The sequence below is a fragment of the Anser brachyrhynchus genome (genome assembly GCF_964034855.1).
Source record: "Anser brachyrhynchus genome assembly, chromosome: 1".
NCBI lineage: Eukaryota > Metazoa > Chordata > Aves > Anseriformes > Anatidae > Anser > Anser brachyrhynchus.
Genome location: NC_137694.1, coordinates 88,828,645 through 88,854,874, shown reverse-complemented (window position 1 = coordinate 88,854,874; position 26,230 = coordinate 88,828,645). Strand labels below are relative to the sequence as shown.

Sequence of the window (26,230 nt, the reverse complement as noted above, 5' to 3'; positions counted from 1 at the left end):
ATATTTATTTCTATTATTTTTTAACAAGCAACATAGATTTATTACTATTAGTTTTCAGATAAAGAATCGATTTGCTGCAATAGTTCATCAGAAGCTCAGTTTAATTTTCATCGAGTAATAGAAGGCAATAAAAAACAAAACCCTCAGAAGTCTGAATGACATGAAAGTACTAAATTGCTTTTATTTCCATTGATTCATTCATTTACATTCACAATAATCCCCTGAAGCAACTATGCATTAAAGGCTGTTACTAACCTACCCTCGCTGCATTTTATTGTTGTTATAAAAGAGCACTGTACTGCACCGTTTTCCTGATTTTGGCCCTGCTCAAACTAGGGAAGACTCAGCTGGCATCTCTTGTCTATGGCTTCATTCAAGAAGCTCTCTTAAGAAAAAATAAAAAGGCAAGCAAACATGTTAAAGCTGAACACAGGCTGATGAACACACATGAAATATCATTGAACTTCTATGAAGTTACTGATAGTAGCAGTATTGTAGGTAAACATAGATTCCGCCAGTTTCTGCAACATAATTTGTTTGGTATTTAAGGGATAACACGTTTCAACAATGCTTCATAGAGCTACAAAATCAATAACAGTGTAATACACTAATTCAACACAGAGCAAAAGATTGATTCTTTGATGCTTTTTATGCAATGATTTTCTTCAAACTCTTAATAAAAATAACCTATGGATATCTGTAAATCTCTCTACATAAAATGTGATTACAAATGTAATCTCTGCAGGATTCAACTGTTCATCTTGTAATGCTCAGTATGTTAACTAAAACAATGCACGCTGTGGCAAATTATACTGCTGACAAATAAGAAATTTAACAAACAGAACAAAGCCAAGGGTTTAATAACAATGGAACAATAAAATTCTGAGATATGACTATGATTCTTCAATATGTGAGCATAACATACTGAAAAGAGCATTTTTCACTCCACATTTACTCATGTTACCAATTTTATTGGTATAGTTATGAAAGACAGGAATTGCTCTTCAGTCCATCAAATCCTTCCGGCATTTTTGATGTGCTGTGGTGCAAAACTTGCCTTAAAAACATTTACTTTGTCCCAAGAATGTTGTTGAATGCGGTATAACACAGCAAACTCTTTTTTCTAGTAGCCATCGTTTATGTTTGTTCCCAATTATACTATTTCACAGTATACATGTAAAAATGTGGTATATACCTACACCTGCAGGTGCCAGTTTTTATGCATGGTGCTTAAGAACATCCTAATTGATTTATAAGCACTAAAATAAAGAAACAGAGAGGTACAGACCCCAATAATTAAGAGTCACTGTTAACATATTTAAGTTCAAACATCATAAAAAAATCTTTTCCTGCCTATTCCAATAACTTGAAAAAAAATATAGTGATGTGATGATTTTACTGTGTAGAAAATGTGAAGTTAAGAGTTGTACTTTCTTCTCCTAAAATGGAATTAACAGGAGCAGTATTAAAGAAAAGCACTCGGCTGAATAAAAATAAACTTGCAATAGCCTTGTATAAACAACAAATTCTCCAGAAACATGTTTCAAGAACTTCTCTCTCCTTCTCTACTTACTCTATTCTCCTCGGAATTAAAAACAATTGTCCAATTATCTCACAGTTCATAATGATCTACACAAATTATTCTCTTTCAACGGATGCTTTTGTAATGTCTGAAGCTCCAAGTTTAAAGTGCAACATAAATCCAAATCACATTCAAATTTAGAATTAGTACCTCCAGGCCAGATTATGTTAGCTTTTGTTATTTAGAGAATCCAGTGAGTCAAAGTTCTATATTTAATACGATGATGTGGTTATATACAGCTGAACTGTAACATCACAAAATTTTAAATGATTTTCCCACTCCAGAAAGCTCCGAGCAACGAAGTTGCATTATGCCAGAAGCTGAAGCTGCACGTCAGTCATTTGTTTCAAAATAACTGCTATTTACTCCATTGTACTTTCACATGTCAAGGCTCAAGCAAAAAAGGTCTGCTATGCCACACAATAACACAGGCATTTAATGTTCAAGTATCAAACAGGTTTAAGACACAGTAACAGAACTTACAGTCTTCATAAAAGTACCTTTTCCTGACAAAATGTTTTATAAACCTATGCATCAAAACTTTTTGAAGATAGCTCAAAGTATTAACTTTTTGTTGTGTTAAACCGTGGTGCAAAACAGACCAAGAAAATTAATGTCAAAAAGGCAATTGTTAAAATATGTGTCATGTAGGGGAATTGGACATACCTTCCATTAACTGTATCTAACGACAACCAAAACAGTATCCTATGCTGTCATTCAAAACAACAGTAATGCCCTCTTTTTCACATTATTTGCTGGTTTCAGTCACTTCATGTAATCAACCAAACTGTCGGTCAACCCAAGTTCAGGCAAACCAAAACTTGGGACTGCCACAGTGACTTCTCCTGGCGATACTTATGCTGCCACCAGCACTTCCATTTACAGTACTCATAGCAGCTTACCCGTGACCCTGAAACTCCAAGCACCCTGACCCACTGTTCTAATGACACTTCTGCCACCACCCACTTGTCTCCTCGGCCCAGTGTCCATAACTGTTCTCCTATTTCCAAGCCCAAAAGCTGTTTTATACCATACCCCAGGAAACAGAGGTACCAGCGGAGCCAGTAACTGGCTGCTCCTCAACTCTGTAGCCAGCCAGCCAGCAAGGAGGCTCTTACTTCCCCAAGAAGCCAGAACACTGACCCATCCTCAACTGAGGACATTTCATCTTTAAGAAACAGCATCTTTGTCTCCAGATGTTCTTATGAAAAGGCAGGCTTTATTTGAGGCACAGAGCACATCCAATCAATCTGCAGAACCCGAAGACTAATACACGCTGCTATATATAGTCAGCTCTAGCGGCAACTGAGGCAGTTTAAGCTTCTGGCTGAGGGCCACAGGACTGATGCTATTCAAAGGGAATGGCAGTTCCTCAGTCAAAGCAATCTCAAAACTAAAAGCAGACAATGTGAGCCTGGGATGCAGTTTTGCAAAACTGAAATTTAGTACTTAGACTACAATTTTGAATTAAACCCAGGCAAAAACAAACAAAACACCTACGACCCCATAAACATCTACTCAGTGAATACCACGGGGTTTGCTGGACTGACTGACCTATAAGGCCACTGGCAGGCAGGAAATGTTTCTTGACAAATCCTTTAATTGAACACTTAATATCAACTGCAAGGACACTTGTTACATGATCAAAAATGAATCCTAGCAGTGCTTCAGCCATCTTGTTTGCTCATACAACCTCTTCATACAACCCAAATTCAGTCATAACCTAACAGAATTTTTTAAATACTTTGTTCACTTAACATACAAAAAAGAAAAGGATGTAAAAACTTCCAGTGAAATCTGAGCTAAATGGTAACAAAAGCAATGGATTTGGAACTTAATTTTTTTTATGGAACATTCATGACATAAGAAGAAAATAGCATAATTTCACCTATTTTAAAAATAAGTTTTACAAGCAGCAGATTTTACTGTAATTTAAATAAGTACGTAAATTAATTATTTTGCTAACTGAAGTAACACTTTGCTTCTTCATTTGCCTATTTATATGACCAAAACTTCCAAGTGAAGATTGAAAACACTGGATCTAAATTTACAAATAAACTGTTAATATATGACAAAATAGAGAAATTGCCTAAAACTTTAAATACATTTTCAGATTAAGTTATTTACATACATTTTTAAATAGCAGTTTCTTAGGATTATAATTGTGAAAAAGGTTTAAACTGGTGAAGAGTTGTTTTTGTTGTTGTTGGTTATTTTTTTTGGGGGGGGGGGGGAGGGGAATAAAAATAAAGAAGTGAAACATAGCCATCACCCCTTTCCCTATCACCAACTTCAGAAAGAACTTCACAGCACTATTTAAGCCATTTTTGCTCTGCAGAGAATTAATTTAGTGAAGGTTCATTCAGCTAATGTATTTTTATAGAAGGTGGTCTTAATGACGCTCCCTTTTGGAAAAACCTCCATTTAGATAAAATAGGTCTCTTTTAAAGCCTACTCTGTAAGGAAAAAAATCAAAAAAGGTATAAGGAAGGTTCTTTAATTCTTACTGAAATAAAGCTTTCATCACCTGATTAAAACCTTGTGAAACAATAAAAGAAAACATGTATTCTAGCTCTTTTAAAATTATTGTATACTTTTGTAAGGTACCTCATAGGTGGTTCCATAGTGGCACGTATACTGGCATTGTCTGTTGGTCTCTGCATCCTGCTCAACATTAGTATAAAAGATGACCCCATCTCCAGAACAAGATACAATCTGTTTGTCATTGGTGCATGGTAAAAATTTTGCACTAAAAATATTGGCCCGATGTCCTGAGCGAATGGTTGTTAAAACCTATGAAAGAAAAAGATAGGCTGTATCAGGTTAACCTTTTTAAAGCAAATAAAGAATGGCAAAAGAATACAGACTCTGGTACTATAAAACATCAGTTACGTACAGTCTGCCAGTGATGAATAGTTTAACGCCAATAGAACAGAAAAGCTGTCTTTACACCAAGTTTCTTCTAAGAACAAATTGGTTCCACAAGAGACATTCACTTACGCACTTGCCCAAAGTACTCTGCAAAATGAAAGAACTGGAACACACCTTCCACCTTTTCTTTTTAAAATGCTAGCTATGTATCACAACAGGTTTCTCAAAGTAAAACATCAGTGCAGGATAATGCAGCCACCCTGCATGGCAGTGAGGAGAGACTTAAAAGATCCGGAATACTGTGGGTAAAGAAGAATAAGGCATTCTAATCCAAGCCAACTTTATAGACTTTAAAATTTGATACTATCCTTAAAATTAATCCACTTTAAAATGAGATCTAAAGCTTATAAGAAAGGATATTTTGAAACCAGTCAAATAAAAATCTAAGAACATGACTACCAGGCAGTAAACTAAAAGTTTAATTCAGTCTCAATGAATGTCATCCATGTACAGTACAGCAGAGAAGCATATAATTTACTTTCCAGTTGGTTTTAAGCATTTTGTGATGACTCTTTATGTTTCCTAACATAATTTTGATTAGGCTATTAGAACATTAAAAAATCATTCATGTGCTTTCCTGTACACTGGTGAACATTCTGTACTTACATTATTTTGCCTATCTGTAGCGTTTAAAACAATTTTTTTTTACCACTACTAACGATACATACCAAGTTGTTTACAGTAACAAAATCACTTCCAAATTTCCACTCAGTTAGCGTAATCAAAGAAAACATTATGCAAATGTAGTTGCTCTGTCAGCAATAGCTGGTGCGCAATATTTTACAGGTTTACAAGTATTTACAGTATTTCATGGCTTTTAAACAATTTGCACATAAACACAAAAAAAGATTGTGTATCTGCATATTTTAAGATAAACAAAGCTCATTATTGGAAAAAAAAATCAGGAGATACAATCAATTCATTTTATTTCAATAAATGTGCCTCAGTTTAGATTTGTTCAGACTTCTCCATTTAACTGCAAACCTTAAAAACCTAGATATTCAAAAGAAATGAGGAACTCGTTTCAAAGAAGTAACTTAGAACAAGGAGTCCATAAGGTACCCTAGTTCACGGCTTAAAGAGGTGTCATCTGACAATCCCACCTCTGATTTCAGTCATTGCTACTGTGAAAGAAATATTTTTGACCTGACAAGAAATCCTTTTTGATCTCCCTAGTAAAAGCCTAAACTATACCATATTAGATTTCCTTTCCAGTTCTCCGCTGCTTCCTCCCTATCACTGAATATAAGCAGGCAAGGCAGCCTTCTTCTTTTTATCCTTCTCTCATCAAGTTACACGTGTTTCCTGAAACTTCACCTTTATTCCTCACAAACCCCAAGCTAATGCCTTTGCTTTTCATTCAGTCAATAGCTAATCTATTTTAATCTGCTGCTTCAGTTTCCCCCATATGCATATCTCAATGTAGATGTGGTGGAGACCTACATTTGATGATTACCCTCAAGCTCAGATAAACTTAGATTTTTCTTTCCCTCTCTTCTTCTCTCCTCCATAGTAAACTGAAAGAGCATTCAGAAATGTGTATGTGGTGACATGTTCTCAGGAAAGGAAAGAGTTTTGTCACAGGCAGACCCGGCCCAATCTTGCCTGTCCCTCGAGATCCTGACTATGTTGCGTAGTATTGCAATAAAGAGTATTAAAGTATTACAGCGTTTATTATCTGCAGATTTTCCATGCCCTTCTCGACTTGCACTATACATCCCTTTCTGCTCTGGTTATTACACCGCCTTGGAGGCGGGGAAAAAGAGAGGCACCTGTTACAAAAAAGTTGCTTGTCCTTTGGCTGTAAAACAGATGAGAAAATTAAATGCAGACAGCCAACCCCCAAAAGCCTAGCATTAGCTACACAGTGTAAATGCCACTGTCATACTCCATTGGGGCATTTTACTACCAATATACAATAGGCTACCAACAATTAACAACCAAGTAAAAACAGGGGGAAAGATTAACAAAAAAATTAAACATGTTTCAAGGCTTGATTAGCTATAATTCAAATATCTTCACAACTTTTGCAATTGCTTAAGTAATATATTACACAGAAAATCAATTGAAGAGGCAACAAATTCAAGATTTCAAATTGCATCTCTTAAGAGCAAAGAGTACATCTTAGGGACATGATTACTTATTTGTGTAGCAATCCCAGAGGCTTACTACTTCCCTAACAACACATATTTTGCTCCAAGAAACACTACACAAGATGAGCACATTTTGGCAAAGTAAATGAAGAAGTAAAAAGTTGTTCTTTGTAGTTGTGTTTTTTTGTTGTTCTTTTTTTTTTTTTTCCCACAACGTTGCTGTTTGGCCTTTTTCTTATAAAAGGACTAAGCTATGAAATTGCCTGTTTGATCATGCACTTTTAGAACTTGTGGCAGCTACCAGGCTGTCTTTTTTAAACTTGAAATGTTTAAGTTCCATAGCCAGGTGGAAACTCTTTATGGTGACTTTATTTTCCTTTTTACCATAATGAACAAAACAGAAGTCTTAAAGTCCCATTAAAAAAAAAATTTTTTTAAAAAGTGGTTTTACTTATCTTCCACTTTAGCTCACTTTTTGAAGAGGCCTGTTGAAACAAATGCAAGTCAAATATCAGTGGTTTCCTAAGTCTTCCAGGACGTGGTTACAGATCCCATTCAAGATATTTAGCACAGAATCATTTACAATCCAGCCACTTCAACAGTATTTTCTTTGTCCCTTTCAAAGCCCCTCATCCTCAGGTGAAAAGTAGTAATTCGAACTCTGGAAAAGATGTAAACTCTCAGTCCCATTAAGCACACTCCAAAGCCTCTAAAACACTTTCTCACAAGCTGGACCCTTTCCCTCTCTGAAGGCAAACCTACAGATTCAAAAATCCTGAGCGTAACTACAGGTAAGAGTCCTGTGTAAACACAGTCTTAGCTGAGAGAAGTCTTGGGCCACATTTAAAGGCTTTGAAAATTGTGCGCTCAACCTGATGTAAATACACAAATTCCCATCTTTCTGTACTTGTGGCATAAAGAGCTTTAGCTCCAGCCAATTCTTTTTTTCTTTTATTTTTTTTTTGGGGGGGGGACGGACGGACGGACGGACACCCCACAGGGACAGGGATGGGACATACATTGAGATGCCTAAAACATTTATTTTGATGGAGGTAAGTAGGCTATAGTGGGTGGAGTGAAATCAAATGAGAAAGAAAAGATCCACAAAAGGAATTATTCTCAGCCATCTCAAGGTATAACAAAGCACTTCTCTTTTGATTTAGACTTGCAATTACTAGTAGAAATCACAGTAATACCTTCCTCCTCAGATGCACAAACAACACAAATATAAAACCTATTCAAACTTGAGAAATATTATTTGGAAAATTTCTCCTTTTGAGGCACGTAGTAACAATTAATACCTCTCTCTGACCATACACAACAAAAACTGGACTTATGTACTCAACACTGGTGCAAATGACAAGTAAACAAGAATAAATGCTTCCTTATTAAACAGAATATTTTACTAACACAGAAGACGATATTGATGGCTGATGTCTATTTCAGCTAATCCAGCTAGCTCATAGCAGAAAATATGGTGGTAATGATATCAGCCAAAATGACAGAATTACAGCAGAGTTCTGGTACCAACTCCAATTTGTTCTCTATTGATTCTGTTATTTACGCCAGAGAAAATAAGCTAACACAATTGTAACAGTCATTTAAAAATAAAATGACTATAATAATAATAAAAAATCATACCTCTACTACATTTCAGGAACAACACTGGTTATTAGGTCTTTTTGCTAGTACCTGCTGTTTTATAATTGCATTTGCATATATGGAAAATCTATCTGCTCTGCTGTTATGCAAAATGCACTTAAAAGCAAAATAACTCCGCTGAATTAAAAACAGGAAAACAAAGAATCTCCTACATTTCTCATTTCTCTTCAGTGGTGCAGTAGTACACAATGTGGGGGGAGGGGGACAAAATCTTCACATGGAAGCATGAAGCTTAAGTTGCTGCATATATTAAAGTGTTAGAATATTATTACATAATAAGATAATTAAACAGTTGCCAGACAGTGATATATTGAAGTCCCTCCGATAACATACACTTTGAATTATATCCTTCATCCTCTTCCTAATGGTCTCAGACACCTCTTCTTCTCTGGTCTAATGACACTGATCTGGACTTTGTCAGATTGGCACCAACAGTTGAAATGACGAGATCAAGTTTGGAAGCTATGGTTCATTTGGGGAAGTAAGGAAAAGGGCCTTACCTGTAGGCATCACTCCAAATCACTACTGTTTTTCCATCACAGCTCCGCAGTGCTGCCTCCACAACCTCCTATTAAAACTCTCTTCCATCATACCAACCACATATTTTGGTTCTACCTCTGTATTTAATTTTTCAGCGCCTCTTCCGGGTTTATTTCTCAAAAAGTTCTGAGTTTGGTTCTGAGAAAGCATGGAAGAGCAGACTTCACCTGAACACTGCTGCATAGGACCCCCAGGACTGAAGGATACATGCAGAGTAACTGTTCCTGCAAACTACCTGCAGTTCCTTCAAGAGCGAAGTATGGAACATTGCTACCATGTGATGGACACAAGTAGCTGATATTACTGGAAGTCACTTGACTGGATCTTAACTCATGTCAGTGCAGAAGTGGAAAAGCAGAGATTTTTACAGCACTTACCTTCACAAACCTGCTTCCCCTACTTCAGCACAAATTTTTCTCCATCCTCATACGCGTACACACAAAGCAATGTCGTTTCAAATGGTAATAACTTTTTAATAAAGGTTGACACTTCATTTCAACAATGTTACACAAAAAGACAACTTGGTATATTACACAGCAGAAGCTAGTATAATATTTTAAAGCTAAAATGAAGACAAGTCGTCTGACTAAAAGATTTCACAATTACTGAATACTATTGCTAATTTTGACACTAATCTGTTGTGAGACCTTGTTCCTTTTGTGTCAGACCACCTACCGTAAAATGGGATAATACCAAAGTCACAAGGGATTAGAATACTAAGTTTTTTAAGCAGCATGAAGTTTTATTCTCATTTATAAAACACTATAAAGTGCCTGATATTATCTTTGTCAGATAATAATTAGTTGCTGTTGAAAAATAACAACTTAAAACATATTTGAAAAATATAAGTATTCAGAAACAAACCTACCTTTCTGCTGTAAGGATTACTAATTACCAGATTGGTGTCATCAGAACCAGATAAAATATATTCTCCTGTATCATTCCAGCAAATTGTATTCACCTGCATGAATTAACAAAAATCTTTTTAGACTTGCATTACAATTTTCAGAATATTAAAACATCAAAATAATATACTTATCCAACACCACAAAGAAAAGGAGTTAACAAATGCAATTTAAATGACTTCATTTCTAAGCAGCTAGCACACACAAAGTACTTTTAAAATAAACTGATAAGGGAATCACCTGCTTTACCTATGGCCTCTTCATTTGCAACTCAGTTGCTCCCTTTGCTCCTGAAGAGTCCATCAGGAAAATTAAACCTTCACACAAAGGCCTCATGTCCCACAATTTTACATATTCAGTGTTTTCATGTAGCAAATATACTCCACACATTTCTCTGAATTTGAACTAGAGGACATCAAAACACTCTCATCATTATATCTTCACATCATCCAAATTCTGAGCATCCATTGCTTCTTGGTCACCACACCTTCCCAGGGATCTTGTGAAAAGCAATGTAGAACCCACCCCAGATCCCCCTCTGAGGCGTGTGAGCATGCTGGGAAATCCAAATCCTCCACTGAGGTGCAGATCATTTGGGGGAAAATTTACAATATATTTCCCAACCAATTTTCCTTTTCACGAGACTGCGTTCAATGCTGTGTTAATGAAACAAAGCTGTAAATGCACTCAAAATCCAGGAAGCTCAAAAAGTATCCTTAGAGTGGGCAGGTTTGCCTTCAAGCAGCAGCTCATGCGCAAGCACCAGTGACTGCATGCATGGCCATTCTTATCTCAAATAGCCTCTAAAATAGCTTTAGCTGTCAAACAGCAGCCATCAACACTTTCCGCTGGCTCTTTCCTGTCAGCAGGATAACTCTTGTACTGTGATGTGTCAGAGTGGACCATATCATCAGTCAAACCACCCTCCACTTTTTCTACGTCCTTTTCTTATGCTTCCTTTTTCATTCAAATGTCTCATTCTTAATCTGAGCCCGAAAGACAAAAATCTTTTTGCTTAAAATAGAAATACCCGTTTTAGTCACTATTTTAAGCAGAAGCTTAGCTGGGGTCCTTAATTAAGCAAAGTTGCAAAATGAGAATCAGGTGCTCACATGGATGGATCATGTGGGCACATGGGCAAGCAAAAGGAATTACCAGAACTTGACATATTCATGGGGGAGCTGTACATTAACTCTAATAGGCACTCAAAAAAAAGAAGAAAAGAGACCTTAACGTTACAATAGACATGCCTATAGCAGGCTTGGCACAATGCACAGCAGCAGTCAATGTTAAGAACCATTAAGAAATGAACAGAAAAGCAAACATCATTCTGTCAGCGTATAAATCCAAGCACAGCAGATCTGCATCCACACTGCAGTTTTGGTTTACATCCCGCTCCCGTATTCTCAATTTCTACTAATGTCCATTTGAAATGAGAAGTTATGATCACCCTAGTCATTCTTTTTCATAAGTGCCTAACTAAGCAAATGAGAGGAGATGTCCCCCCCCACACAAAAAAAAGATGGAAAGGAAAGCAAAGAGAATATAGGAAGATGCAAATGGGAGGCACAACAATTATCTGAGTTGCAGTTCCGCAAGCCTAAACAAGACATCAATATTTTCCTTCTAAATTCTGATTTCATTCAGGGTTGAGCAATTTCAGCATTCCCTACCCAAGCCAAACTTGGTTCAGAAAAAAACGTTAAGTGAGATAACCAAATCTGTGCTAGAAGTCTGCAAACCATACTGCCTTTTTAATCTGTACCAGAACACCTTGTCAGCATTACTGGCAAAATCACTGAAGCCTTTCAGTGGAATGAGCTTGACTCCTTCCCCTACCCCCTGTGAGTACTCCCTTCCAATAACTGATCGGTTAATACAGAACACTTTTCAATCTTCAGTAGATCCTATTGACCAACAGTGAATAATAACCCCAATAAATATGTATATGGACAATGAAACCAGATGGTCAATGAGGGCAGATTAAAGAAAAAAGTCCTCATGTCCCATTCTAAGGTAGAAAACCCACTAGTAAAATACATCATAAATGAGAAGTAGCTAGAAAACTGGTTTGTATCTCCAAACAGTGTAGAAAAGCTACATATCTATTACCTTCACTCAATGCCAAACTAAAAGCATAACGTTACAGTTACTACACAAAGAGTTTGAAATTCTCCCTGCTAGGGCCAAAGCAGAGGATATGGCAAACACAAATGACAGAAAATTACCAATAAGATGAAAAGGTCAGAGGGTGTGTAATTAGTGCTTTTTTTGTTTGTTTGTTTTTTCTATTAGGTATTCCACGCTATCATCTGTATCTAATTTTGTTTGCTTCTTGGCTAGCCTTGAAAGGAAGCAGCAAGCACTTTTAATTCATTAATCGAATAGTTAAGAAGTTTACTATCTTTGGGTTTTCCTCAAAGACAATGCAAGAGGCAGTGCAGCCAATCCTTGAGACTGAAAAAGCAAACTCCTCACTCCTATCCTTCTTCTGTAAGCAGGATAGATCAACAGCATAGGAAAAGGAAAAAGGAAATAAGAAAGTAAGAATGTCTTTAGAGACCCAGAAAATCAGAAAGATCTCCCAACTAAAGAAAGGGGCGACAAGGCATTACTTGTTAACTATGGAGGAAGAAGTGAAAACTACACATTCTAACCACATGTTAAACATACTTCCTAAAGTCATTTAAGCATAGCTTTAAGGACCACGTTTAAAAGCAACTTGCTCAGAAATGCTGTGCTGAAAGAGATCAACAACTAACACTTGATACTGAACTGAATATGCTTAGAAATGAGAAATTACTCTTTCAGGTGATCCTCTTCTCTCTAATTTAAAATGTAGTATTTCCTCATATCAAAGGATGCACCATCTATCTACATTTATTTTTTCCCATTCAATATGTTTTAAAATCACTGTTTTCTCTGCTTTCCTCGCCCTTTGTTGCTGCTGGTCTAAATTGACTCTCAACATTTCTCCGTCAGATTTGGCCACCTCATACAGAAAGCATCTCACCTAGTTTTACACATTTGCAGCTGAGCTCCTTGCCACCTTAAGCTCCCTTTAGACATAACCCCAGAAAAAGCAACTTCTGGGGTACATGTGACCTCATTCAGAAAATGTGAATCGCGTTGAAAGAGGCAAATTTACACCCTGGAAGGGTGATAAGGTTCCCAGCAGACATTGGTGGCTAGGTAGACTAATTTAATTACTTCACCTATTACTGCTAGAGGTCTGTTCTAGTGAAGTTAAAGAACAAATGTAAGAGATGAGAGGAGTGGAAAACTGCACTGTTTCAAAGACTAAAGTACCTAAACTCTGAGATAGAAATACTTGTATCCCAAACAAAAAGGTGCTATGGCAATATTAATGCTGCAAGAATACGTATTGCAATTGCTACTTTACTTCTGCATTTACTTTTATTTTGCAGGTTTTTCTTAAAGCAAGTAGTAAGAAATTATATTGAATGGTTTGTAAATTATACTATACTGAGTGCTTTGTAAATTTAACTTCTAAAGACCTTTTTTCAAATTGTAACAATATCTTAAACACCTGTATATAATGCTATAAATTCAGAATTAAAACACTTTCCACCAGCAAAATAATTAAGTTAGGCACATGTTATAAAGCATATGTTAAATGCTAACATAAAAACTCAAACTGCATTTTCAAATACATATCCACCAGGTAGATCCAGGCACCACCAAATTTGAAATTTCTGTTGCATGACACCAAGGTACTTAACTAAAATACAGATTAGTCACTCAATTTTTTATTTTTTATTTTTTTTACAAGTAGCAAAGTATTACTGTTTTCCCCATTTTATAGGGGCAAATGGCTATTTTTACAAGGAAGCAAAGAAAACAACAACAACCAAACTAAACAACACTTCAGGAAAAGCATTTTGAGGAGTACATTTGAGATGAAAAACTACTAGAAAAGAATCTTCAAAATAAAAATCACTGCTACAATCTTAACTACAAAAACTGGTAAGTAACTTTCTACACAGTGTGATTCATAAAACATTTCTGGTCGGGAGGGGAAGGAGAGAAATTAATGCATTTGGTATTTAAGCCAGCATCACCTGCAGCAGAACATTAAGGTTACAACAGCAGTCAGTACAGCAAGAGTAGCCTACTTTTTAGGTACAGCAATTCTAATCCTTGCCTGTCCCAGTCTTTTGCGTCTCTCAAAAATACACATAAGTTAAGATCCTACTTCTGAACTCCAACCAGAAGGTGAGATAAAATTACTAGTGACTGAAGTTAACAATTGTAACACTATTTAATTTAAAACATAAAGAAATTTTACATTTGAACAATATTTTAAATAAATTTACACTTGTGTTTTCACGTTTTATACCCTTCACTTTTCTGATATTTTCTACAACAAAGACAATGCTTTAACAATCCTGAATTTCTGCTCCATTTGTCAAAGGTAATATAGCAAAGAATTCTACCACAATAGCTGTAATTTCTTTGTTCAGAGGATAGAGCTAAGGGTATTCATTACACCAGTAATTCTGTATATAGGCAAGTATTCCCAGCCTGTTTTCTGTCACTGATAAATGAGAAACAGTGTTTCTGCTAGAGCATGCAGCCACTGGATGTTAAAAGGAATCTCTCTGCTGTGTGCCTAGTTTGACTTTTTTTTTTTTTTTTTAAGAATATGGTTTATAATATTCGTAGCACTTTCAAAAATTAAGTATTTAAATAAGCAATATTTCTAGCTATGTTTTTGCCTTTCAGGGGAGGCTTATTTTTTTCTTTGTCTCTTTAAATAAATGTGCAGCACTTAATCATTTGCTTTTTAAGTGTGGAAAACAAATCACTTAAAACACTAATAGAGATTTAAGTAAAAAACAAAAACAAACAAATGAAACAAACAAACAACAACAACAACAAAAAAACATATCAACATAGCACAAAAATTGCTACAGATTCCACTCTAAAGTTTAAGGTTAGTTCTAACTGAAAAGATAAATTCCTATGTCAGGAAAACACATGCTTAACTCATTCCATAGCAGGATGGGTATTAAAGTATAGAAATGGGATTTTGTTTTTCTTCAAAGATAAATTGGCAAATGCTTAAGAAGAAACAAATACCTACAGAATTCATATGTAGGTCTCAATACACAGAGGTTTCCAGCTCCGCCTTAATACATGGAATTTGCATTCCCAAGTCAAGGAACTATTATTGTGGTAACGAAGTCATAATTTAACATCTTTTAACAAACAAAGAAAAAAAGCAACAAGTCACTTACACATCCATCGTGCACATTCAAGGTTGCTTCAAGTTTTAATCTTTGGATAAATTCTCTTCTCCCTGTGAAGAAAAATACTAATTACGTACTCTATTAAAACGGTAACACTGAGGAAACTAATTAAGACCCTACCAATGGGCACTAATGGGTAAAAACCTGAACAAGAAAGAACTGGAATATAAATCTAAGTCTTGAAAGAAACATTTATGAAATGAGAATGAAATGAATATGACAAGCATTGCATTTGCTAGCTTTTCTATCGCCTTTGAGAAGAGTGTAGAAATGGTGACATGCACGGTTCACAGGTTGACACTTCTCCTGAAAATAATAGCTAGAATGCTGAAAATAACCCTGTGGGTTTTTTGGTCAACTTAGCTGAAGACAGCAAGTATAACAGTTTTAGAAGTATGACCTATCATATAAGGCATATGAAGGAGAACGTGTTCAGGTCTCAAGCAGCAAGTAAAAACAACATGACCTCTTCCTAAGCTGAGTGCTTAAATTAAATGAAAATTTGAGATATTAGGTTAGAATGCTTGTGTTTCATGAGAACAGGTTATAATGAACTTAATAATCCTGGGAAAAGACGTTCAGAAAAGGAAAACACTGATAAGCTCGATCTTTTTACTAAAATCCTACAGCCTCTTAAGCTCAAAGGACGTTATCTTATTTTTTCCTGTATTTGTATAGCTCTGAGAACAAACCTCTAGGTAAAGATGCTAGGCTGTACTGTTTTTGAATACCAAACCTACTGAATTCATTCAAAATTAACTTTCCTTCGAGGAAACTAAGGAGACAGGGAGAGAAATTCCCTGCACCTGAAGACCCTACATCTCATGACTTGTTTTGGTCCAGCTCCAAGGAGACCCCATCTCAGCGCCCAGTGTTGTTGCCTCTGGCACTCCAGCAGAAATTCGGGGCCATAATTTCTCCTTTATCTACTCATTTCCTCATTGTGTCTTTTACTTGCCCCAGATACAATCCTGAACTGGAAAAGACCACCTGATATCTGTGCCTGGTCCCTCAATCCCAAGCACCTGACCGGGAGCATGAGGTATGAGTTAAAGAAGAGGTAGAGTTAAACTTCTTTCCAACACCCTCTCTGTATTGTTGGTGGGCTGTTACCTACAGATAAATCAGGTGGTGCAATGAGCATTCAACAGAGAGAGTACAGAAAAAAAAACACAAGTAAGGGGCACTGAAGAAATGTTAAAATGTGTTGCTTCCCAAAGCCTTTCTATGTGATAAAGTACTCAACTCAATAATAACACAACAGAATGGATTATTTCTAGTTTATCTTATCACTCAAAACTGGAACCAGCAGATCCCAAATGTTTTTTTCCCTAAAATAAAAACAGAACTACATGAAGAAAGAGATCTGAAGATATCATCTCTGCATTTGCTGTTTTTAAAAGCTGAGTTAGCAGTTAGTGAAATCTTCCTTGTACTGCAGCAATAACTTCCTTAAAATTATTGGTTTGATTAAAAATTTCAGCCATAAATAAATACTAGGGTTTTCTCTCATTTGTCACCTGAATATTTTTGCAACTTCCACATTTTCATCATTAAAAACACAATACCATTTATCTTGCTAATAAATGATTAATAAGACTGCATCCCCATTTCACTCCAGGTGCATCAGAACTCTTATTCGTTATACTTTCTAAAAGTCAAATTCCGCTTAGCAAGGGCTCTGCTCTCCAGGGTGACAAGACACTTGGCAAATTCTTAATTCTCATTCACGTAACACAGTGGCTACCCGTTCCCTCCATCTCCCACTGAAGGCAGCCCTCCTGTCTCTCCCTCCAGCTAACAAGATAGGGCAGATAGTCTTTTGACAAAAGCCCCTAGAGTACTTCTTTCTGGCATCAAGACCTCTATCATTTTGGTTTGTCTTTTTTTTTTTCCCTTATTTTTTTTACCCCCAACACTATGTACGGGCTCTGTAAGAGCCAGAAAATGTTTCTTTTCTCAACTATGTGCCACCAGAAAATGAAAAATTCAAATGTGAGAGGATGCTTCAATACCCAATTTCCCCTATTTGAGTAAGGCCTGTTTATGATAGGGACCAGCACAGACCACCTCACTGGACAGCAGAACATGCAAGAGGTTTCCTTTGAAACCCTTTAGGTGAACCTATTGAGAAACAACTGACAATCAACAAAGCACTGTGAAGTTTCAAATGGCAACAGTGACCTCCGTGTGATGTGTTTACACATCTAAATTTGGAAAGCTCTCAAGCTAGCACTGCTCGCACCCATTTTCAACACACGTGATGCACTGTTGAAGCTTCAAGGGATAGCATCCCTTTCAGTGCAGCCATCAGTAAGACTTTCAGTTTTTGTCCATCCACCCTTTTTCACCAAACATGAAACACTATTGAAGACTCAAGGCACAGTGCCACCCTCCATACAGTACCTCACTACGTTTTTGAGTTTTTTTAAGCTAGGGACTATAGGACCATTTCCATGGCCACATTCTGTGCATGGAAGAAGCCCCACCCTGAGACACTCAGTATGCAAATTCACATACGGGAAAGCAGGCAAAAGAGAAACTGCACACTTTTAAAGTATTTCTTCAGGGTGCTCCCCTGCACAGAGCTTCAAACCAAAGGATGCCTTGCCACACATGCCTCTCTGGAGAATGACCTAACTCTGGGGTTTGAGCACGTATACACAGGTCCAGTCTCACTTCTGGGAGAAATACTAAAATACCACAGTGTCCCTCACATTCCCCACGTGTAACAGTTATGACATCATTTCAGCTACAATCCTCAGTTTACCAATTGCTGGTCAGGTGCTTTCTACATTGATATTTTGGCAAGAATATGTGTACCTCTCTTTTGTAAGTGATTTAGTCAGTGGTAGTTCAGAACAGGTGACAGCAGCGAAGTTTAACTCTTCAAGCACGTAAGATCTTTGTATGTTTGAAATTGTACTCCAGAATTTCCTATTGAAAAAGTCGAGATCATTTCACGAAGGAGATCTAGACTTGAAAGCGTGTTTGTGCTATACAGCAATATAACCAAACTTTGATCCGAAGCTGCGCTACCACAGCATGAGCAACTGAAGACGAGCCTTATTCCAAAAAGCAGTAATAGATCCTGTTTGTCAAATGAACGCGCGTTTATGTCAAGCTGGCTCTTCCCGAGGCCAAGTCCCTCGGTGCTCGCTTGCTGTGACATTTGAAATGCCCTACTTTAAAACTGAAACAGCGCCAGCGTCTGTTCCCAATGCAGAGCACATGTTATCTTGCACTCCAGGAGCATTTCAGAACCACTCTTGATTTTCCAGCATAGAGTTTACGTGTTGGCAAAGCCAACTCACGAAAAGATGGCCAGTCCAGGTAATTTGTAAACGGGTTATCTCGCTGGGCTATGTCAAACTCTGCACAATGACTGAGGATAACTTTCGATCTGTGTCTCAACACACCGATTTTCCTTAGCAAATGTCTTTGAATGTTCCACACACCAAACAGAACTACCCCATGCAGTTAACAGGACTACAAACAATAAGCACTAAATTAACTTTCATCGAGAAACATTAAAATCCTTGAACATGAACTGAAATCTCAAAAAACATTTATTAGCTGCATTGACTGAGAGTGGCCCCATTTTACAGACACAGATTGTGACACACGAAATGAAAGCAGCTTATCAAAGGAGAGAGTGAATTACCAGTACTGCCAGAAACCACATCCATTAGCGTGACCCCACAGCCCTTTGATCGAGCCCTCCTATTATATTTCCTAATTGTTCTGTGCTACTGTATAAATGCCAAAAAATATGATAACTCTTAATTTTTTAAAGGTTGATAAAAGCAACTTTCAAGTTACAATGGACAACTACTTCTTTATGATTTAAGTTCAAAACAGACAACCTAAATTATTCTCTGCTTTTAATGGTAATTTAGCAAACCTAAAGGTCTGAACGCTGTATGGAAACACAAAATATTTTTAACTTCTATGAAGATATCTACTTGCCATTTTAATCTGCAAGAGCTTTGTTACAGAACACGCAGCACCAGGTGACTTAGTGTTAATCAAGCTTGCGCTTAAAACCCAAGACATGTTTCAGAATAAGCTTCATGTATAAAGAAACGCAGAAATTTCACATATTAGCACTAAGACTGAAACTACGTAAGACAGGACAACATGCCCTGATCTACAATCCAGCAGGCCTATAAAGTCTCTTGGTGAGCATTTAGATACAGAATTGTATAGCAAAAGAAACACAAAATTAGATGCACTGAAATTAATCGGCTCGGTAACGTTATATATTTTAGGGTAATTAATAACCATTCTGAAAAATACTTCCATTTTGGTTTTCTTCTACCAAAACTGCAAGAGTAAGTTAGTACAGGTAATGACGCAGATGAGAGTTGTTTGCATCAGTAGAAGTGTCTGTAGTTGACTTTTACACGTATTTCAGATTCTGAAAGTGTCTGCTTCTGAATATAAGCTTCCACTGGGCTCCACCACTGATAAGGCCACAAGCATTTAAGCTTTAAAGCAGAGAAAATAGTCATGGATATCTTGTTTATTTGCTGTTTTATATCTACCACATTTTATGCTTGAAAGGTACTTAATATATAAAATTCATTTGCATTAATGTCAATTTTTAAGGTGTTCGCAGTGGCACAAGTGTGCTGTAAATCTACCTGTCTTAGAGGTGGCATTTATCAGCATATTGTAAGTACTGGCTTGTGAGTGAGCATGCCACAGTGGCAAGTACTAAGTGGATTTCATTCACAAGTACACCATATTCTGACAGCTATCCTGTCCCACTCACGCTGTCCACAGCAAAGTCTTTTGTATTGCTCTCACACCAGATTGTAGCTGAGCAGAAGATAAATCAGTGTGATTCTGCAACAGGAGAAAGGAAAATGTGCAGTTTTCAGCAGGTTTGATATTCATTCAGGTACTTAAAGTAACCCAGTGATCATACGCAAGCTACTCGGTGAGATAAAAGGCATTGGAAATTTGTATATCATGTGATGAATATTTCTAATTTCTACAGAGCTGAGGACAAGAAATTATGCAATAATACAAAGAGAAGCTGTATCTATGCAACAGACAGCCAAAGGCAAAAAGATAACAGGTACCAACAGACTTTTCTCAACACAAACCTATCTGAAATAGCTTGTGTGATGAACCGGATATATGATTAACCCAATGCAAAACCACTTTCTGTTTTCTCCACAAGCACTAAAACACGTCTCTCACATAAACGACCCGAAATTCTAAAACAGATACCAGTATGAAACTGAATAGTCATCAGATAAAGAAAAATGCACTTGGGCCCTGTTTTCTTCTCGTCAAGAGGTTTCCACTAACTGAAGGCAAAAAGCAACAGTGTGCAGGATGTTGCAAGCTGGAGGAAACGGTGCTATTGCAAGTTTAGATGTCTTAACATACCACAATATTAACGTGGTATGAACGGAGTAACATGGGCCTTGCTCGCAGAACTTCAGGAAACACACTTCATGACATCAGGTACTCGGTGTCGTTTTCTCAAGTGCTTCTTGTAGCACCCAAGGCTAACGAGGAGCTCAGTATTGCAGCAGGAGCAGAGGATGTCTGTGAAGCAGAAGTGGGGATATGACTGCCCCAGCGCAGAAGTGAGGATGGCTGGCAGCAGAACCACGAGCTTCTGCCACCTCCACGCATTTCAGATGAGTACCAGAGCATGGAAAATGGAAGCAAAGAAAAAGTTAGGGGAATCTGCTCTTAAAGCACATCCAAGCAGGCTGAAGGCTGCTGCCAGTCCTCGCATTCACCTTTCGGTGCCCATCAGCGGCTGCTGCCTCTTCAGCAGCCAGCACAACTAACCACCACGTGGTTACTCCCTTGCCGGGTTTGGACCAAGGCTCTGGGGTAAATAAAAGTCTCCTATTTAAAGTTGCCTAAGCTAACTCAACCCACATTTCTAAACAGATTAGGAAGTGATTATATAGGAGCTTACTGGCATATCTAGAGAGACGTGCCTTCTGGCAAAAAAAGCAGTCTGCCTTTCCCACAAAGATGTCTCAGCAAAAGCAAGAATTTGGGCAGGCTGGGACCAAATCAAAGCTTATACCATTCTGCACACTTACCTAATTAAAAAATGCTGTCTAATCCTAGGCAGGATGGGAATTGTAAACTGTCATATTTGGGGGAAGACGTGAAGTAGACATAGATATACACACTCCATAGCAGATAGAGCTACATATCGCTGTGAGATTACAAGCGTAAGCGCTTGGAAATTGCCCAGGATTAGAGTTTAAAAACAGACAACGTCAGAAGTTGAGCTAAAGTAGAAATCAGAGCCTTGCTAGTAGATGACTATTCAAGCAACACTGTGACGTAAATTAGATTAGAAGTGGGGATTCAAAAGCTAATGAGAAAAAAAAAAAAAGCTTACTTTTAAAAGTTGCTTGGTGCAATAAGTTATATGCAAATGACAAAAACAACCAGCCTAACTGGTTGTTTAACTCCAGAGAGTCAATTTTTACTGAAGAGAGATTTCAAGATGTAACAGTGTTTCTAGAATAAAAACAAATGAAAAAGGAACCTAATTTTTCCTTCTTTCCTAGGAAAGGTAAATAATGGGAACTACTGGAAAAATAACCTCAAAGCAATGTAACCTAAAAAAGGAGGGATTTTTCTGGTTTTGTGTAATAGTTTTCTAGAGTGGTGAAGTTTCAGTAGTTGAACAGAGGCTGGACAAACATTGCTGACAGCTCAGACCACATTCAGTTCACAGGAAGGGAAGCATGATCCTCATCTTCCTCCTGCAAAATAGAGAGCAGCAGCATTTACGCATTCAGGTCTCCTGAGGAAAGCTTGCACATCACCGAAGAATAATATTAAAATTCACAGATGTTACTCAGATTCCATCTCATGATATTTATGCTCAATATTTAATGAGGCAACCTATACCAAAGCATCTGGGACACGTCTGATTCAGTGACTCACTGAGCCTCAAAGATGGACAAGAAGAAGCTGAGACTTGCATTTCATTACCGAAAAATCCAGCTTGCTTTCAAGACTGGCATACTTTATACACGGACTGATCTTCTTCCGCATTGCCAGGACAGGGCTGGTCTCAAGTATCAACTACTTCTTGATACATGATCAGTTATACCCTACTGGACTATTTTGGGGACATTCAAAGCATAGAAGATCAGGAACCACAAGTGAAGTCACAAGAACTCGTCGTATTGCAGTGCAACAGTTTAGAAGTGACTAAACACAAATGTACTCAGTGTTTATCCTAATGCACTTAATGGAAACAATCCAACTGGAGGAAGACTGCAGGGAAGGAAAGAAAGGAAAAGAAAGAAAAAAAAAAGATATCAAAGGGATCTCCCACATCACTGCCTCATCTTGAAATACAAATCCAGTACACGATTTGTTTCTGCAGCAAGGGACAGCTTTCATGTATCCTGGGCTCATTATTACAAGATCAAGGTGCAACTTAATGATGAAGCTGTCTGAACCACTCAGGATCAAGACACAGGCAGTCACTTACAAAGCAAATACATTTTTTTGTACAAAGAGCGTCTTTAAAAGCATACAGTGTAAATTCAATGAAAATATTGCAATCAAAGAATGAAAAGATATTTAGAGCACACACAGATCTATAGTCTCCAGCTGCCTAAGACTCCAAAGGATATGAAGTAAATATATTTGCATCCTAACACTGATTATATGAATGGACATATATATTCTAAGTCTTGGGACTATAGTACACTATTTATATATTACACATTATTTATATATATTACATATTATTTATATATATTACACAAAAGGTTAATCCCTTTTTAAAAGGTAAAATAGTTTAGCCCATGTCATGCAAAAGTGACAACTGCTCAAAAGGCCTCTTGAATTTCTGAAGGACAGAAAATAATTTTTTCCACAAATTGATGTTAATACATAAAAACAGAAGCTGAATTCCTACCAATCTCACTCTCTTATTTCAAAAGAAAGAGACAGAAAGCAGCGAGTAATCCCATATCCTGTGTACCAATTTTCTTTTTAACAGCAAATGTAATAAGGTGTTGGCAATCACTTTAGAAGTCCTGCTTTAAGTAGGAACAAGGTGGGACAAAACTTAGAAGACAGAAGCAGTAACACAAACCGTAACAATCAAACCACAGTAGCACACAAGGAAGACGTAACCGAGGTGAGGTCAGGTCAATGGCATCGCCAACCACAAACAAAGACCCCCTGGGCAGCAGCAAAAGAGGCTGGAAAATTTCCACTGTGCGATGCCACATGGCAACACTACTTCCAGGCACAACTGGCTCCTGCACCTCCCCTTCCATAGCTCAATTCACCTACAAGTGAAATAATCACAGCGGTAATAAGAGACAGCCGGTTACAGCGTAACGAGAACTGAGCATTCAACACTCAGACACCAGAAATACCGAACCAGCCTCAGTCCTGCCTCCTCGCTCACATCCCTTTTTGGTTCTCTGGTACGTATCGAGTTATAGCCAGCCAGCTTCTCTTTATTTGTTGCCTTCTCCAGATGATTCACTTTTTATTTTGCTTTATCAACAGCACGCTGCTTTCCACAAATCACTCTATTAAAACCTTTAAAGTGGCTGCCTTGATTATCTCAGTCGATTTATTTGGAACTAGAAAAAAAATCATTAATCTTTATGGGGTAGGATCACCCCAACATTTCAAAAAAGTGGTTTTATACATATGCATTGTGCCTGTCTATTCTTTGGTACCAGCTTAAATGAGATTGTACTAGGGAATTTGCTTCAGACTTGGTCTCTTCATTAAACTTCCCCAAACCGAATTTGTTACCAACACGTCTCAGTGACACACCACTCTCTCAATTGCCCATCTGTAAGCTCACCAAGTATAGTCTTTTTACTAACAGAAAAAAAAAAGAAAAAGAAAAAAAAATCCACAGCCAATTTGAGGCAATACCTACTCACTCTACTCTATGGTGTTTTAACAATTAAAAAGCAGCATTCTTTTCCTGTAAATGCTCTTACACATCTTAAACTTCTCTATACAACCACTGAAAATCCAGCAGCCATACATGTAATAGACTGAGCACATTAAAGGTGTTTGGTATTGTTTCAAAGAAATATTTTCCTCTCACTCATTCATCATACTGCCAACTTCAATTCTGACTCCGCTATTTTCTGTTATTCAGAAAGCATCACTAACGAAGCAAATCTGGGGAGTACAGCTGCATCTTCCAAAAATCTTCAGCTTCACAAAGCATTTGGTGTGCGCGAGCACACATCGATACAGAGCTGGTCTGCTGGGCACACACACACCGAGGCGCAGTGGAAGATGTGCGTCAGGAAGCTAAACGACTCACGTGAAGAGAGCAGTCATTCGAGCCCTTGCGATCGGACAACCAGGCAAATTTACAGGGCTCCGTTTTCAAGCAGCAGTTAATTTGCTAGACATGTAGAAGGAAAATCAGCATAAAACACCTCCCTCAATTATGGTTTTTAGCTGTGACAGATGCAGTCTCTTTAATTGATGCTGGAGAAGAAAACTCATGCAAGAGGTTTAGGACGTGAAATGTAACAGCGCACCTGAGAATAACCAAACATCAAAAGCATTATGCAAAGAATTAAAGATGAAGGGCTGAATAAATACTCTGTTCCCATCTCCAAGTACAAAGATGGTAACTGTAATGCTGCCTGGCCCTTATTACTCTGTGGTACTTACAAAGACTAAGATAACACATGTTGAAATACAACTGTAGTGAAAGCTGGGGAAAATAACACATCTGTGTTCTAGCTGTTTTCCCTAACATTCAGGTTTTCATCTCTGCTGTTTTGGGGTGGGGTTTTTTATTTGTTTGTTTTTGTTTGTTTTGGGTGGTGGTTTGTTTGGTTTTTTGGTTTTGTTTGGTCCAAGAAAAAGCAACAGAGAGACTGAGAGCTTACGGTACTTTAGGAAATTCACTCCCTGGGCAGCGTATTTCAGGACGAATGAGACGTTCAACAGCAACGCCCAATCCTACCCCTGCGGATCCGGTAAGCTGCTACTAGTTTTATGTTATTAGTTGTTTATAAACTCATAACTTAACGAGCTGGAACACGGCTGATATCAAAGCTACATGGTTGGCCACACACCTACCAGCTGATGTGGCCTATCCTGTTCTTCATCCCTGCCTATGAACAGTGCAACTAACTTGCTTTAAATCTGTAATTAGTTTTGGTTTGTGCGATGCTTCATCCTGGGACAGAGGGGGAGCGAATGGCGCTTGGTTTGTTTAGTAAGTTCTCCCATTTTCTACCTATATAATAATGTATTTGCAGTTCTCCCTGTAGCAACAGCAGCTGAAGCTTTACACAATTTGACCAAAACGAGCCTTACTGTAAGAAAATCGGTAGTTTCTTTCCTTAAATTTATAGACTTCAAACCTTTTCTAAATCTTACAAAACAGGATGAGAAAGCCATATTATTAGATATGCTTCCCTGACAAAAACTGCCCTAGAACATGAAAGTTTTCTTTATCAAGGTGGGAGGGAAACTCAGCAGACAGCATCACAACACTGTGTCTAACAAATTTAGAAAGCTCAAAAATGTCATACTGCAAGGAAAGATGATGATAGAAAACCATGCAAACAAGAGTACCAGAAGCTATGGAGAATTTACATTTTGAAACTCACTTTTATTGTACCAAGCACAATTCCTGACAATCATTCTGAAAACCTTGGACTTGATTACTCTCTGCAAACTATTTTAGACTAATGGAGTTTCTGTGGATAACCTACTACGCCAGTTAATTTAAAAAAAAAAAAAAGCCTTCAGTCTTCTTCACAGCTACACGGAGCCATCCTTAGCAGCACGACCCTTCACAGAAAAGCAAATAAAGCTGTCACATTAAACACTTCAAAGGAATTATGGATCCACTTCCTTCTTGCAATAAACCCAGGCTGCTACCCCTCTAGATAAATTATTACCATAGTTCATTTGTACGTGGGTCCTCATTTTGGCAACACCAAACCCTTCGCCTTCTATCAGAACCGATGTGTTCATTAGTCACGGAAACATTGCACAATGACAAAAAAACTGCAGCAAAGATTTTGGGATTCTGGGGAAACTAGCCCGTCTCTGAGTAATTACATTTGCCCTCCTAAATTCATTTGCCAGTTTCAAGGCAGAATTTAAGTTGGATACTAAGGTTTGCTGCCAATGTTTTTCACCATAAAAGCACTATGATGTTCAACTGGAAGTAGCAGGAAGCTCAGCTTCCACCCACGGCCCAGCAGCAGGATTCTTCCC

At 37.6% G+C, this 26,230-nt stretch overlaps 1 protein-coding gene across 12 annotated transcripts in view; it reads right to left on the bottom strand.

Annotated features, from left to right (window-relative positions):
• Positions 1–26,230, bottom strand: part of DCAF6 (DDB1 and CUL4 associated factor 6) — an 83,371-nt gene that overhangs the window by 55,668 nt on the left and 1,473 nt on the right. For all 12 annotated transcript variants that reach the window (XM_080586456.1, XM_080586461.1, XM_080586460.1 and 9 more), the window contains exons 2-4: positions 14,975–15,036; positions 9,677–9,769; positions 4,190–4,375 (exon numbers count right to left, since the gene is read on the bottom strand). In XM_080586456.1, the coding sequence (XP_080442582.1) occupies positions 4,190–4,375; positions 9,677–9,769; positions 14,975–15,036 (341 nt within the window). The remainder of the gene's footprint in view (positions 1–4,189; positions 4,376–9,676; positions 9,770–14,974; positions 15,037–26,230) is intronic.